We start from the raw sequence: 17,117 nt of genomic DNA on the forward strand, positions 1-17,117 counted from the left end.
ATGATCCTGCCTAATTGTGTGCTCGCTCGCACACACACACACACACACACACACACACACACACACACACACACCTTTGTCACCCGGGCAACCCAGGTGAAGGATTACATGTTGATCTGCTAACAGGTTCTAGCTGTACTTTAAACTTTTAGAAGGTTTTATACGAGTACTACAATTATATATATATATATATATATATATATAAATAAAACATTTTTTGGATCCCCCCCCAAAAAATGAGGCACTTTGCACCAGAGGTGTCCAAACTGCAAGGCAAGACTAATTTTCAGCCCATAAACTCCCATTCATGCCATCAAGGTACTCCTTTTAATCAAAACTCCTGAAGTAGGAATCTTTGCATCAAATGCCACAAGGTGGCGCCAAACGATTATCCCTGGGCCATTTGCAGCCAATGTTTGTTTGTATACAGTAATCCCTCGTCCACGATAAACGAAAATCCGCGAAGTAGCGTCCAATTAACAAAAACAGGTTAAAAAAAAAATAAAATTTAAGTCCGCAAACGGTCCACGAGAAGCTGCAAAACAACAGCGAGTCACATAGAGCAACATATACAGTACTGTACTCCATGTATATTTAAAAAAAAATAAAAATTTTTTTGATGTTTGAAAAAATCCGCGATGCACTGAACCCGCGATAAACGAACGGCGAAGTAGCGAGGGATCACTGTATACAATGTGTGTGTGATATATATATATATATATATATACCCGGGCAACCCAGGTGAAGGATTACATGTTGATCTGCTAACAGGTTCTAGCTGTACTTTAAACTTTTAGAAGGTTTTATACGAGTACTACAATTATATATATATATATATATATATATATACAGAAAGGTGTATAAATAGATAAGTACAGTACACATAAGTACTTGATGAGATGTAGATCTCTTCCTTTTCTTTTGCATTGAAAAATGATCTATTTATATTATTACACAACAAGGGGTAGGACTAGATAAGTTGTATACTTCTTCCTACTCCTTTGAGCATATATAAAAAAAAAATAAAATTTAAGTCCGCAAACGGTCCACGAGAAGCTGCAAAACAACAGCGAGTCACATAGAGCAACATATACAGTACTGTACTCCATGTATATTTAAAAAAAAATAAAAATTTTTTTGATGTTTGAAAAAATCCGCGATGCACTGAACCCGCGATAAACGAACGGCGAAGTAGCGAGGGATCACTGTATACAATGTGTGTGTGATATATATATATATATATATATATACACACACACACACACACACACACACACACACAGATTCCATTGGGAGGGTGGTGGGTTGGACACCCCTGGGTTATCCTTGAATCTTGTCACCAAAGTGATAGTGTTTGTTTGCATCAGGACCACATTTCCAGCTGCAAATATGTGTTTTTTCCTTGTAATGCCAAGTGATGCTAATAGACGGCCAAATGACAGATGCATGTTCTTTTCGTGAAATAATATGCATTATATAATTATTTTATTTTTTTGCCACTGCATGTTGACAGAGGATGCATGAGAAAAAGGACTCAGTCCTCCTCACCTTTGGTAGAGTATATTTATGAGTGCGTCTTTGGCGGTAAATCATTTAAGGTAACATCCGACAGGGGGTTCCATCCAAGGTCACATGTCAGCCAAATCTAGATACCCTCAAAACTTGAACAAGGAAGACATTGTCATTTGTCAAGGGTGTCAGCAAGTTAAATAAAGTTGCGTTTATTTTGAACAATGCTTCCTCCTCCGCTTGAATAGATGTTGAGCCCATGGGAGTCCTTCGATACCTGCATGCAGTCCCACCAGAGGACGCTAGGGGTTGCTCTACACAGATTTTTCATCCTGTATGCTAGTCTACCAAATGCAAACATCCATCCCTTTTTCTTTCATTTTTTCAAGTGATGGTTTTGTTTGTGATTTACAAGTGCTTTTCTTTCACATAATGAGTGCAACAAGGTCGTGACCACAGTCCCAAAGAACTGAGGCCAGACTTGTTTTATGAAACAACGATGGAAACGGACTGAGTTTATCTTGACACTTTACGAATAAACAAATATATATATGTAGAAAATAAAGCCAACCGACCGACCAAAGTGAAGCAGATTTTTTTTTCTTCCAATTTGCAGCCTTTTCTGATTTGAAAAGTGCATTCTACTGCATTTCCATTTTGATTTGATTTCATGAAGATGTATTTTAGATGGGTCAATCATTTCGATGGGGACTGATCAAAAGTGTCTTTTTGGGGGAAAAAAAATGACAATGAACAAATACGGACGTGGGCAAAATTGAATAGAAAAAACATAGCTGCTCAACTATGGAAGCATTTCTCCAGAAATGTGTCGGTAAGGCAAGGGTCCACGGTAGAGAAAACGGACAAATGCATAAAATGGCTCACCTCAAACATCACGATGACTTTGGTTTTCACCGTGCGTTGCTGCCACCAAGCGCACACGGGTCCTTGTCCATCTGGTACTTGCACGAGGACCTCAGGTGACACGCATGGCAACTGAAGATTTTCTCTCCAGTGTGCATCCTTGCGTGTCGCAATATGTGCGCCTTGACGGAGAAGCTCTTCCCACAGTGAGGGCACGAGAAGGCTTTCTGGCCCCGTGTGCAAGCGTATGTGCACCATGAAGCTCTAGTTGCGGCCCGAGAAGCACTTGCCCCACACGGACTGGCAGAATGGCTACTCGCCTGTAGTGTGGCATACCAGCTAATACCTTGACGGCAAAGATGTCGCAGCAGAAGGTGGAGTGGATATCTTCACTCTTCCCCAGGAGATAATCCTGCTGTGAACTCCATTCCCAAGATTGTTACAAATTTAACTTTTACCTTATCCAAACTGTATGTCCTAATTTTGTTTTGGTTAGAGCCCGAGCATCATCCACTGCGAGGTCTCCATTGGTTTTGGGGAAATTATTTTGTTTTTTTTATTTTCTTTACAAAAACTAATGACATTTTTGGGGGAGCCAAACATGTAGGAAAACTCAAACTTTGCATACTCATCGGGCCTGGTGAAAAATGTGAGATTTTAAAGACTTCATAAACAATGAGGATGTCACTTTTCATCTGTTTTGTGGAATTCACAAAAGCAGTCTTTTTAGAAACAGATGAACGTTGTACTTTGCACGTTTGTGCAGTCTGGCCTTTGCAATTCGACGAAGACGTCAAAAGAATAAATTACAGTACTTTAGAAAAGAGCAGATGATTTTTTTATCTACTCAATGCGTACACATACCGGTACATTCATAAATGTCACAAACAAGCTGAAACTTGACAAATTGTTTCGGAGTGTATTGCGAATCACTGAGACAGTGCCCGTCACTGGTCGGAAGGCCACAATGTCGCTTTGAGGTGGATGCTGGGTTCATTTTTTGTTCAACAGAAAAATAATCAACAGGAATTACTTATATAAGACAGCATATTTTTTGTAACACTAACAGATACTAACTACAGTAGCAGTTTTAATTCAAATTAGTGTTGGAAGTCATCGAAAGACCAGCTCGCTTTGGAAAGGGGGAGGATGCATTTATTTTTAGTTTCACAGAAAAAGTCACCAGAATCCTGAGGCAGGGCGCAGTGTACGTTTGTGGAAATTAAGATATGGTTACCCTACTCTACATCCTCATATTAACAATACAAGTAAACAAGCATTTTTATGCGAGGAAAACTTACCTCAAATCGGACACATTGTCCAAGTTTGCAGTCCCAAAATGGTGGCGCAGCACGAGTCGAATTTAGCAGTTTTTGTTGAGACACACATTAACGTTACTTTGCACTTGGCCCTTACAATTGGACAAAGACGTCGAAAGAAGAAATCACTTCAGAAATAATAAAGCACACATTTTCATCTTAAAAACAAAACAAAAATATTTTTTGAGATAGAGGCAGAAAAAAAAAACTTGGTCTCGCGCGCGACCGCCATCTTGCCGCACTTGTACACACCTGCCACAAATTGACCGGCAGGCCTGACGTCACATCCGCCAATCCAACTTTTCTTCTTTTTCTTCTGCTAGTTCAACAGCGCTTTGCACACCTGCGCCACCATGTGACCTGTCATGATGACTGCTTTGGCTTCCCGGAGAAATTAGTGCTTCCACTTCACGTCACAAAAATCACAGTGATTCATATGCCGAGTTTTTCAACGTTGTCTATCACTACACAAAACTTCGTCTTCAGGCGCCGCACTGTCTCCATCTCCTGGTCAGTGGGAGAAATGCTGTCAGTGACAACTTCCGGTAACACAAACTAAATAGACCCGCCTCACCCGACCCAACCGCCCCTTCATTTGTTTATCGTGCTATATTCGATTTTTGTTGTACAGTAGGAATATAAACTGAAAATCTACTCTTACCTGTTCCGGACAATAACCGAGAAAATCAAGCTGCATTTCAATTTTAGTGTTTCCATTTTTAAACAAAAATCAAGCAACCAGTCATATTTCTATTTTTAATATCCGCTTCCAAACGTAATATCTAATTACCAAATGTGACACGGACCAATGGTAGAGGTGACACAATTGCGACAAATCGAGAGTGCAAAAATTTGGGCGACATATTCACCAGCAAGGAAATGTTTGCAAAAAACAATGACAAATCAACCCATCCATCCATCCATTTTCCGATCCGCTTTCTCCTCACAAGGATTGCAGGGGGGGGGGGGTGCTGGAGCCTATCCCAGCCATCTTCAGGCAGTCGGCGGGGGACACCCTGAACCGGTTGCCAGCCAATCGCAGTGAAAAATCCATAGTGATGAAAAAATAGTCATAAAACAAGAGGAACCAAATAATAGTGGAAAGACATTTTAGTGACAGCATGTTGGGAACAAAACGATAGTGATGAAAAACCACAGTAAAGATCATGTCAAAATGATAGCAATGAAAACAGGCAACGAACCAATAAGCCTCTATCCCACTCAAGGGTGAAGAATTGCGATTGTTGGCAACACACACACACACACGCACACACACACACGCACGCACACACACACACACACACACACACACACACACACACACACACACACACACACACACACACACACACACAATTATCTCTATACAAACATGAAAAAGTCAATTTTCCATCTTCTGTAGAATCTCCTCGAGCAATCCATACAAATGTGTTGCTTCTTTTGGGCAGACGCACCAAAAAGGCCTACGATGCTTTTGTCGCAAAGTCCGGCGATCACATTCACAAATTTCCAGCTGCCATGCGGGGCTGAAATGGAAATATTTCCACGACAGCACACCTCATTGGTCGGATGTTACCCATCAGCCGGTGCAGGGAGGGGCCTTGCCAGTGTGGGAGTTTCTTAGGAAGGCTTGGGGAGAAGAGGAGGGCGGGAAGCTGAGGAGGGCCGAGGAGACTTCGGCTCAGTAGAAGAAATACACTGAGGACGCAGAGCAAAGGGCACAATTTAGCGTGTGTGTGTGTGCATTATGTCTGATGTTGTGCTCATGTCAAATATGGCTCTTCTCTCCTCAATCACGTTTGCGGCAAATGGGTGACACAAGTCAAGCCAAAGACTCACAGAAGATGACGCCAAACAAAAGGACGCCCACCACCGCCATGATGATCATCATCTGCAAAAAAGACCCAAACAAGCCAGGATGTGAATGTGGCGACAACGTGCTCGCTGGGCCCACAGCCCACTTGAAGGATGTGAAAGTGCTAGACTTTCACCTCAAACGCTTGACATGAAATGTGTCTTACAGTTGCAAGAGGAGGTAAATATCTTCAAGGAATTGATGACACCGCTCATCCCCACAGCCCCCGTAAAAAGCTTTGCGATTGCCTAATAAAACTCCTCAACTCACTCCAAGATGCTTGCTGAACACTAAGATGCCACCAGATGGCGGCCATAGGCAACACAGCTCTTGCCTGACCATGTCGCAATTTGCCAAAGTCACTTTCAAATACAAAAAGCATTGCAAAAATTTTAAGCAAGTATGATGCTATGGTTCGAATCAACTTCAGTTGGATTTATTTTGACATACATCCCCGATTTAAAAATGATGGACGGGGCGCATGCAAGATTACAGAGGGGCGACGGAGGGTCCGTGTGTGCGTGTGCATCATTCTGTTATTTGCCGCTTGTGTGTTTGTTGGGCCACCGATGCTGGAATCACGTCACAGCTGTCCGCTTAATCCTCGCTATAATCCCGATTGGGATTTCGGACTTCCTGCTCGCTGGTGTGAGCCGCCTCCGCCTGTCCTGATTGGACGCTTCTCAGGCTTCGTGGAGGGGTGGAGCCTCCCCACATGACCCATGGATGGATCAACACAGAAATTGTATGCGAGCGTGGCTAAAGTAATTTACCTACTTGACATTGTACTTAGGTAGAAGTACTTTAAAAGTGTTAAAAGAACCAGCGGTAAAAGATGTAGCAATGATGTGAAGTAAATTTTTTAAAAAATGTACTTGAAGGCCCTGTAAAGTGAATTCAGACATTTGTTTCAAAATACATTGAACATGTTTGAAGATAATTGCGACAGACGTTCAAAGGATGAGAACTACGATATATGTAGTCCTGATTTTTTTTTCCACATTCAGCAGCGGTTCTTAACCTTGTTAGAGGTCCCGAACCCAACCAATTCATATGCACGTTCACCGAACCCTTCACGAGTGAAAAATAAAAATTAGATTTTTTTACAAACGCATTTATTAAAAACAGAAAAAAGTACACATAATTAGTAGAAGTATAAATTACAGTCAAACCTCGGTTTTCAAACGTCTCTGTCCTCGACCAAATCGGTTTTCGACTAGAAAATTCAAGATTTTTACGCCTCGGATTATGACAGAAAACGGGCTTTCGACCAAGCTGAGCAAACCCGAACACACCACTTGACTCCTCTGGGCTTCCTTACGCGAGGAAGTGACGCTTCCTCGTGTAGCGTTCATTGTGAGCAGACGTGTTTGTTGTGATTTACGCAAACCTGACTGTTTTTATGTTATTTCTGCATAGTGTATTAGCCCCTAATCATGGGCTAATAAAATAGTTTCGGATTTCGAACAAAGCGCTTTTTGAACAGCCTTCTGGAACGGATTACGGTCAAAAACCAAGGTATGACTGTACGTTTTTTAATTGTGCACAAAATGAACCAGCCAGTGATGGCTATGTCATAACTACCGGTAATTGATATGTTGAGTCCGGTGGTCTTAATCTCCATGGCAGAGGCTCTGTCGAACCCCTGAGACTGATTCATCGAACCCAGGTTAAAAACCAATGACCTACAGCTTTCCAGTGTTTTGGGGGGTCAGCTAAAACTAGTGCCCACCTTCCGCTGAGCCACTTTGAGCACCATTTATTTCAGGCAAAAAAAAACAAAAAAACGAATGAATGATGATGCCACAGACCTTGCAGTTTTTCCACCAGTACTTGTTTTTGAGCTTGGCGGCGCTGCTCTCGAACTGCGAGGCCCCAGCCTGCAGGGCGTCGGCGCGGTCGTCCAACTCCGACAACTTTTGGTCGCGTTCCAGAACCTTGTCCACGTTCACACGCATGATGTCCACCACCTGCAACCGCATGAAAAAAAAGTGGTAGCTTCATTTTATAGAAAATCATCTCGAGCAGATGATGCCTTTCCCCAAGTCGTGTGTTCAGTCCACTTTCCACTGCAGTTCCTTGACATCGAAATGCTACAATGGTGTCAAAGCTCTCCTTTTGTTGAAATTAAACTCCTCAACTCACTTCAATATCATTCCAAGGCACCAAGATGGTACAACGGATAAATTCACCAATTCCCGACTCCAAATTTGCGAGGGTTCACTGTCATGCATTTTTGGCTGAACCAGAAATTTTGCCCACAAGTTGAACATGCCAAACTTTTGTGAGGAGCGTATTTTTCTTGTCTCAATCCGGACTGATAATGACATGTGGAGCCATGCTAACACGATATGTGCCATTGCCGTCTCTGACCTCATCCACCTGCGCCTGCGTCTGCTGCAGTCGCCTGTTGCTGGTCAGGTTGGGGGCTGCGGCCGGAGGTCCCCCCTCAGAGTCGGGGGCTCCCGGGGTTCCTGCTGCATCTGGAGTAGCCCTGGGGGGAGGGGTTGCACGGCAAAGGTCATCAGGAGAGTTGTTTTTTTTCTTACAAATTTGTATGCATATTTTATTAAAATTGGCCACAATACTTTTTTATAACCAGCTGGAGGCCACATCACGTGACAGTGGAGGTCCAATGACGTACATTTGAGTACGTTTCTTCTATTTTTCGACAGTTTACATTAGTGGCACAGATAAACAAGAAGGATTCACACAACGGCACAGATATCAATACATAGGAGCAGTCAAAATATTTACAATATCTTTCTGTTTGCAAACACGACGAAAATGGAGCGCAGTGTGCCGAGCAAATGACGTCACGTTCAACAGGCTCGCAAGTCAACTTTGAGCATTTTGTTTTCATCTTAAAACGACGGTAAGCATGAAAAAACCCGTTCAAACAATGCAGTACTCACATCTCGGATGCGCGATGATAATCCAGTCCGGGACAGACCACAAGTGAGGGAGGGGTGGGGGTTGAAAGACAAAACGCACTCAGGGATGAGGACATGGCGCGCATGCGTAAATGCACGCCATAAAGTCCCAATTACCTCTCATAAATTTCTGTTCAATTTAGCTTTTTCCCTTCACCAAAATATCTTCCCCACCTTGTTTTGTAATATTTCTCATTTAGTTTTCGCCATCCAATTGATCACTTTTACTTTGCCGCCACCAGCAGTCTCACGTCTGACGTAGAACGGAAACGACACTTTTTTCCCCCTTTCCTTTCGAAACAAGACCACTATGTCTTCACACTACATTTTATATCCAAAGAGTCATCACACGATTACGATGTGTTTTTTTTTAACTATGACGTTACGAATATATCTTTTTTTCAAAACAAAACTATTCTATGAAGATTAGAATCTTTTTCATGTCATGAGAAGGGGGGAGAAAGAGAGAGCGAGAGAGAGAGAGAGAGAGAGAGAGAGAGAGAGAGAGAGAGAGAGAGAGATGCCAGGAAAACATGGCAGCCTCTTGTCGGGGAAATACGCCCGATGTAATAAAGTGTAAGTTGAGGGGTTCTTTGTTTTTCAGTGGATGGCTCTTCTTTTTGAATGACAAAAGGAGAGATGGAATCCTTTAATGCAGTTTATTAAAAGGAGAAAGAAAAAAAAACGTCTGCACCTCCGAACGAACGAGAACATAACTCCCTTTCAGTCACGAAAACACTTCCTGCTTCTCTTTAGCCAATCAGACGCAAGCAACATAAAAATGTTTCAACAATTATTAAACATTATATAACTTAGATAACTAACACAAAAGAATATAATGCTGAAATATAAAATGAAAATAATTAATAATTTAACATAAGCTTACAAAAGTAATATAATTAGCGATTACTTAAAAATATTTTTAAATGACATTGATTGAACATATGTTTTGAGGATTAATGAAATATAAATAGTGGTTTCTTGAAAAAAAGAACAGTGAAAAAAAAAACATTTACACACACAGTCCTTTCAAACTTTACAACTCAATTTTGTAAGCACTGTTGAAAATTGGCTCGAGTGGAAGTGATGCCGTGTAAATAGGACCAAGACATAGGCAGAGAAGGTCCACAGGAAATCTCCAGCCATAGTAGTCATTCCCACGTTGCAGAGTTAGAATATGCCTCGAAGTATTTTTGGATGCTCAGATTATATGTGAGATTGCTCCATGTGTTCAAGTTACAGTTGCTTGGAGCAGAGGCAATCGCTCTAAGACTGCAAGGGAAGCTCAGCTTCCCCTAAAATGTCAAAAAGTAAGTGATCAAATATATGTGTGTACGTACAATTGTGTGTACATGTCATTGACTAAATATGCGCTACAACGCACTCAACTTTTGTTCCGAATCAGCTTCTTATTACTGGTTACGACGTGACTCTCTTCTTATTCATTCCTGCAGCTTCACTGTGCTTTAAACTGTGTGGACGCTGGGCGTCGAGAGTTCACTGTAGGTTGTCCCAATGCATTGAAACGAGACGAGTCATTGGATAAATGCTGGTTTTGTCCCGCCCATTGGACGCTCAGTGTCTCTGGGAGTCTATGGACAGTGGGCGTGCAGAAGCTCAGCTTTTCTTCATGATGATTGGATGATCTCTCTGAGGCGGAATCTCTTTTTGATTAACAGCGAAATGAGCCAATCACCGATCTTATGGTGAAGGCATCCTTTTCCTTTTTTTTTGAAAAGGAACGGAGAGTAGAATTTCACGTATAAATAAACGGACACATTTTATGGTGCAGGCCGTAATTGAGCTTCCCCTCCTTGACAGACCAGCATCCGCCATTGGCTTGGAGAGAGGTTTACAACTCGGCTCATTTTGGTTCGCGAGTCTACAGCGCTTGCATTCTGTTTGCAATAAGCAAGTGGACTTTGGTTCAACGAAAGGGCATGTTTGAGTTGACTTTTAGCCTTTCAATGCACAATGTTGAATTTCCTTTTAGAGGTGTTGGCAGTCCCAACTTCAAGTTGAAGTGAGAGCTTGAAGCAAGCACACGTAGCCTCTTCTTTTTTTTTTTTTTTGTAGAACAGTGTGAGTGAGTTTTTTTATCGTGTCCTCAAAGTGATGTTTTATGATATATGTAAAAGAAATGTTGATTTCATTTTTGGTCGCTGGGTGTTTCCCGGCTCTTGTCATCCTCATCTTTGTCCTCGTTTGTCCTCCAACTCACTGGAGCAGCTGGGCGCACACACGCAGACACACACGCAGACACACACCCACACACACACTCGTCTATAAATAGTTTGTGTTTGCCTTTGATTGCAGAAAGGTTTCTCCCTCCTGTCAGCTCTTTGCTCATCTCCTCCTCGTTGTCGTCTTCGTCCTCACGTCTGGCCGTGAGTCATCTTTCGACTTTCATCTGAAGCGCAGTGCCAACTAGAGGCCGGGCATGCACCCTGCATGCATCCATCCATGCAATTTCGACAGTGCTTCTTCTCAGGTTAGATGGAGACAAGAACCTGGACCGGTCAGCAGCTAATGACAGGACACGTAGAGACAAACAAGGATTGATCGCCACAGTGCGTATACGGTCGTTCGTTGGTGGAATCATACGGCGGCAAAGCACCACTTTAGCCTAAGCGAAGCTTGGCAATTCACCTATAAGGGTCGTTGCTTGACTCTTGGATGCGACAATATGATGCCAAAGTACTACTTTTGGATCGCTCGCCTCCACCTACTGCGCTCAAATGTCAAAACCCACGACGCTATCACATTGCATCCACTTAAAACCTTCAAAAACACAAAAGCCGAATCAAAACTTGATCGCTCACCATCTCTCAGTTCATTGAAAGGAATTTTCTCTTGTCGCCATGGTGACCAGTACTCGGCTTGATGACATCACCGGCCATTAACATCCACGCTTTGGCATTATCTTATACACTTTGGAAAAAAAATCTCATCGCGTTGCTTTTTTTTTTTTTTTTTTTTTTTTTTTTTGTCGTGCCTACCGCCGCGCATGCGCAGAGACGCGCATGACCACACAACGAGGGCGTGGACGTGCGGCGGGGAAAGAGCGGTGCGCGCGCGCACTAACGCACGCCGCCTCGCAGTCGCGGCGGAGAAAGAAGAAAAGAGGAAGAAGAGAATCGAGCGGCGAGGAAGAGGAGGGGGAAGATGGACGCAATTCCCGCCACGCCGCGCGCGCCTCACTAAGGGCAACATGGGCTGTATCGGATCCAGAACCATCAGTAAGACGCGCCACCATGTGCTGGGACGCCAGCGTGCGTTTTGCGGGCAAAATGTCGCGTGATGCCACCTTGCGCTCCGTTTAGGGTCTCTTTTTATGTCTCCGCGCGCGCGTGTGCGTTACCTTAGCGGCGTGTGCGCCCGCGAACAGACAGAAGGGAAGAAGCGATGTCGCCACGTGAGCGAGAGAGACCCCCGCTTTGACATGCAACCTAAGGTCATTGCATTCCCCCCCCACCCCCCCCCACCCCCCCGCCTCTCCATGCCTCACCTTCCCGCGTGTCTCTGACGTGCGTCACGCTCACTCGTCATCAACTGGAGACACACACACAAGCGCAGAATGAAGTGCGTGTCAACTCAGGTGTGAGCCCGAATGAAGCACGGGGAGGATACTCACACGCCTGCGCGCGCAGGGATGTGTTGTGACTTCCGTGGGCAGAGGTGCGAATGTGTTGTGCTCAGGTGCCCTTTTGTGACCTTTAAGCAGAGTGCATGTTTTCTGAAAAGGGCGGCACGGGGCAAGATGTGTTCACGTCCCTCAAAGGTCACGTGACCTCACCCTGCCCTTCCAATGCGTTCACGTTCTTGAAAGACGGGTGCAGGTTCCAATTGAACACGAGCTCGACTTTGCAACGTTTTCCTTTTCTTCAATATCATGTCATTGTCATCTTCATCGTCGTCATCCTCGTCAATATGGACATCATTTTTCCCCATCTTCACCATTGTAATTGTTTTGTCGTCTGCCATAAATGTTGTCATCTTCGTCACGATAAAATTCACATCCAATCGTCGTCATCATTGTCATTGTTGTTTTCAGGGTCAGCATGCTTGTCCGACCTTGTGGCGTCTTTGAGCTGGGGGGGGACTTTGTGTTTCAGTCTGGTTTGTTTACTTCCTTGTTTGGATGACGTCTTCCTCCCACTTCCTGTTTGGTTTCTTCTTCTTCTTCTTCTTCTTCTTCTTCCACTGTAAGTGAACTCGGAAGAGAACGCAAGCCGACCCACCTTCTCCTTCTTCCTCTTTCTCCTTCTTCGGAGCAGCGCCCACCGCGAGACCTGATGGGCGGGATAGAATTCCCGCTTCTCGGACGAAAAACCTCCGCTGACTTCCGGGCGACAGCGACTGGCCGACGCTAAAAATAGAACGACAAGACGGAGGTCAACGAGAGGCGGAGGGGAAACGGGACGGCAAATTTGGGTCAACTCTGCGAGCTCGCGTCTCGTCTGGCGTCCGTTCTGGAGTTCCGGCTTTCCACCTTTTTCCTGTCCTGGGTCCTGCCTCCGGTCCTAGAGTGTCTCGCATCTTGTCTCGAGTCCTGTCTCGGCCGTTTCTTGTTCTGTGCGCAGTCCTGTCCTCTGTCCTGTTTTCAACCCGGTCGCATGTCTGGTACAATCTGGATTCCTATCTTGGGTCCTCTCTCTTGTGTCCTGTCCGCAGTCCTGTCTTGCATCCTGTCTCGTGTCCTGCATCGACTGTTTCACGTCCTGTCTCTTGTCCTGTTTTGGATGTCGAATCTCATCTCTGGCAACCTCGTGCCCTGTCCCGAATACCGTTTGGAGTCCTTTCTTAACTACGTCGCATCCTGTCTCCTGTCCTCCATTGACTGTTTCACGTCCTGTCTCTTGTCCTGTTTTGGATGTCGAATCTCGTCTCTGGCAACCCATCTCGTGCCCTGTCCCGAATCCCATCTGGAGTCCTTTCTGAACTGCGTCGCATTCTGTGGGTTATCCCATCGTGTGTCTTGTTTCTCTCAAGTGCTGTCTCGAATTCCGTCTCAGATCCTGTCACGGTCCAGGGGCGTTTCCAAACAAGCCTTTGATAGTCTGGCAAGCGAGCGAGCGGGGTTTCATGAAAAAGACAGCTGGGAATGCTCCGATTCCTTCACACGTCCACGTGTACACTGACACACGCAAACACTCCCAAACTCACACTCACACCAATTAGCATTTTTGACACCCACAGGCACAGGCACAGGCACAGGTGTGCGTGCCTCATTCGCCTCTCAAAGAGTTTTGCAGGTTGTTTTTTGCGCGGCCACGGCCTGTCGTCAGCAAGCTCGAGGACAGGCCGCGGCCGAGACTAAAATGTCTCGATGTTGCGCACGCGCGATGTCGATGGTGTAACGCCGTACGTGTCGATGGGCGGCACCCCTTCACTATGCCTTAATTTCCATTGGCTCCATTTTCCCCACTTCGCATCTCGAAGCGGCCGTCGATCTCGCTTCGCTTTTCTTTTGAGAGCCTTCGTCCTCACCTTCCGCCGAGTAAACGGCCTCCGGGTTCCCCTGAGGTCCATCGTGTCAGATGTAGTCACAGAGAGCACAGTCATGACTAACACTGCGGCTCCTTCATTAACAAGAGCTCATCACACACACACACGCCCACGCGTACACGTGTGCATGCGCTCATCCAGACATGCATGCTCGGTGTTCAGATGTAGTGGTCATTTTTTTTAGGGGGGCGGGGGCAAATTGTCCAACGAAAGCCAAGCTATTTTTGTGGCAACCAGGTGGGCAACGGCGACTCGATCAATGCCCAAAACAAACGTGAAACGTGATTTCCTCCCAGCCGACCCTCATGATTCTTCTTCATCCTCATTCAGTTTTCCAGGAGAGTGCGTGCATGCGTGCGTGCGTGAAGGTCACAGTTGAAGGTGATGATGTCACTCATCTGGTCTTCTTTATTGTGCGTCTCCAGCAGCCGATGCGGTGCCGGTACGGAAAGATGGAGATCAGGTAATGCGTTTGACGTATTGACAGTACTTCCTGCATGTTCTTGAGCTTTCCGCTTTTAATTCTGTCCTTGCCTTCCTTCCTCCCTTCGTTGTCTTTCTCCCTGCCAGCATGGGCGTGCCGAGTTTTCCTGGGAAGGAATCAATGTGAGTCTCCTCGTGGGAATATCTTCCCCGCCTGCTTTCTCATACTCTCCTGAGCAAAAAAGGAAAAAAAAAAAAAAAAAAAAGGAGCGTCAGTTTGCTACCATGCGTGTTTGTGCTGCTTCTTGGCACAGCTGATGGCCTTGAAGCAAACAATCTGAAGCAGACGCTATTCTTTTGACAAGACGAAAAGCGACGCTGTGACAGACAGGAAGCCGTCCCGACCCTTTGTGGCAGCCGCTCACTTACACGGCTGGCATACAGTCTGTGTTCTTTGTTTCGTCGTGTCAGCTGTCCGCCTTCAAATTCTCTCAAAATGAAAGGTGACTTTGCGATTCGTCGCGACCACCTGATCGACACTCGGTGTATTCGTCGTTCTGATGCTAAGCCCACTCAGCTGCCAGATGTGTCCACATATTTAGTTTTGTGCGTAACCTGTTAGCATTAGCACATCGGCTAATTTTTGGACTGCTTTTTACACACAAATGCACGCACGCGCGCATTTTTTCATAGTCATTGTCAAACACGCACATACGTAATGTAGGACGCCAAGTGCCCCATGCGGCAGGCCGTAATGTGTCCCCTCGCCCACAACGGCGGATGGGGCCCGATGCACAGTGCGGGGAGCCGCGTTTAGGGAGGGGCGGCTTTGCCTGTCAAAGCAATACTCTTTGCGTGCCACTGCTGCCAGAAACGCTGAGCGGCCATTTTACAGCAGCTTTCTCGACACCTTATTTGCGTCACTCAAACCAGCGCTAGCTGGTGAGAATGAAGTAGACGTTGTTTACCAATGAGGCTCATTTGGTCAATTTTTTCGGCAAATATATGCATATTACCTCATTGCGAGATGCGCAAATAACACCGGCACACTGAGACACATTCTGCTTGGCATCGCAGTTGGTGAAGCAGTTCACCATCTGCGTGTGCTTTGAGAATTAGATGCTAGGCTACGCGGTTGCTCCAGTTAGCGTCACGCAAAGGCCACGTTCAGTAAATTTGGTCCCCAAAGTTTTGTTAGCATTAGCGCGCTGGCTGTTTTTGCCCTGCTTTTCCCTTCCGAGTGTTATAGTCCTCACTCATCTTCTGTTTGTTTTCGGCGTCCATCCTCTCTTGGGTCCCGTTTCCCTCGCAGCTATCCATGGAGGACACCACGTCCATCCTGCCGCGCCTCAAGAGGAAGTCGGCCAACTCGTACGGCATCGGCGCCCTGGCTAAGTCGTCTCTGACAGGTGTGTCAGGTGTGTGTCTGTGCCGGTAAACGTCTCCCCCCACGTTGCTCTCCTGCGTTCCTCCATCAACCTCCCAAAGATGTACCCCACTGGAGTCCCAACACATGGACGCATTTCCGACATCCTAATCTAGTTCAAAGCTGGCACGTTCAACTCGTAGTCACAGCGGTGGTCGTTCTAGTATGGAATTTTTAAAAAATATTTATTCAACACGAATGTACTCTCGGCACTAGTATGCAAATGAGCCCCTTCTCGGCGGACTGCGTTTCACTAGTTCAGTTTTTCGCCACCATTGTATGAGACTGGGCATTAGCAAAGTTCGCCTGCGTGTTACGAGTGAGGCACAACTGTGCGCCAGTTGACAGACGCACCTTTGGAGTATGACTAGTGACGCACTAGATGTTACCTGTGTAGTTGATGTTCAGAATGTCGCCAGTAGCATGCAGGCAGCACTGTTGTCAGCTAGTGTGTGCTCTCTATTCGAGTGAGCATCAGGGCACAAGCAAGGACATCCAAAAGCGGACTGCTTGCCTTTTAATTAGTAGTTGTCGTGATGGTGATAGCAGAGCAAGTTGTCGTAGTAACAGTGGCGGGAAGGGAGGCGAAGGAGTGCTCCAATTCGTAGATGGAGTACGTGCTAGCGGTAGTAGAAGTTCTAGTGGCGGTCGTAGTCGATGTGTGTGTGCGCCATGAGAACGTGGCGGATCAGCAACAAATGGGGGGAGGCGGAGCTAGGAGGTGCCCCTCCCCAAAACACACACACACACTCCTCCATTGGCTATTGCTCATCAACCCAAAAAGAACAAGTCAGGCATGTCGCAGGCGTGTTGGGGCGTCGGCCGCTCGCTCACCGCGTGGTGCCGCTGATCTCGCGGCGTCTGGCTTCTTTCTGTGGTGCACTGTGGTGTCTTGTCTGTAGGCGGCGCGCTCTGTTTTCTGCTTATGCTCGATGTTGGTGGTGTCTGTTGGAGTACAAAGTTGATGTCATTCTTTGGGGGGCGGGGTTTCAACACTCACTCACTCACTCACTCGCTGGCTCCTTTTTCCCACGTTCACTCCATTCACAAGTCGCCCACAGTTCCACATTTTCCCAGTAAAAAAAAAAAAAAAGTGTGCATGGAAATGAATGGAAAATTTCGCTCAACCGTTCCCAAATTTCTCACTCATTCAAAGCATTCCAACTTCAAACTGTTCAGGATGTTGGCCCATTCCCCACAGAAACCTTCTCACTTTACACGTTCCCCTGCTCCTTCCACATTTCATGAGCAATTTTGCAACTTCAAACCGTACAACTCAT

General features: G+C 45.7%; 2 protein-coding genes across 2 annotated transcripts in view; one reads left to right on the forward strand and one right to left on the reverse strand.

Moving 5' to 3' along the window:
• Window positions 1-5,111: 5,111 nt before the first annotated feature.
• Window positions 5,112-8,803, reverse strand: LOC109528026 (vesicle-associated membrane protein 2-like). Its single transcript, XM_019890293.1, has 5 exons — window positions 8,463-8,803; window positions 7,921-8,041; window positions 7,359-7,517; window positions 5,532-5,583; window positions 5,112-5,390 (listed from the first exon to the last, which is right to left on the reverse strand). The coding sequence occupies exons 1-5, from the start codon at window positions 8,564-8,566 to the stop codon at window positions 5,374-5,376; spliced, it is 453 nt and encodes a 150-aa protein (XP_019745852.1). The 5' UTR covers window positions 8,567-8,803; the 3' UTR covers window positions 5,112-5,373.
• A 2,432-nt stretch (window positions 8,804-11,235) lies between these two features.
• LOC109527986 (uncharacterized) overlaps window positions 11,236-17,117 on the forward strand; it is a 10,738-nt gene continuing 4,856 nt past the window's right edge. Inside the window, exons 1-4 of the mRNA XM_019890234.1 lie at window positions 11,236-11,719; window positions 14,414-14,451; window positions 14,559-14,594; window positions 15,724-15,829. Of these exons, the coding sequence (XP_019745793.1) occupies window positions 11,488-11,719; window positions 14,414-14,451; window positions 14,559-14,594; window positions 15,724-15,829 (412 nt within the window). The 5' untranslated portion in view covers window positions 11,236-11,487. The remainder of the gene's footprint in view (window positions 11,720-14,413; window positions 14,452-14,558; window positions 14,595-15,723; window positions 15,830-17,117) is intronic.

Source organism: Hippocampus comes, unplaced genomic scaffold (genome assembly GCF_001891065.2).
Source record: "Hippocampus comes isolate QL1 unplaced genomic scaffold, H_comes_QL1_v1.1 scaffold71, whole genome shotgun sequence".
NCBI lineage: Eukaryota > Metazoa > Chordata > Actinopteri > Syngnathiformes > Syngnathidae > Hippocampus > Hippocampus comes.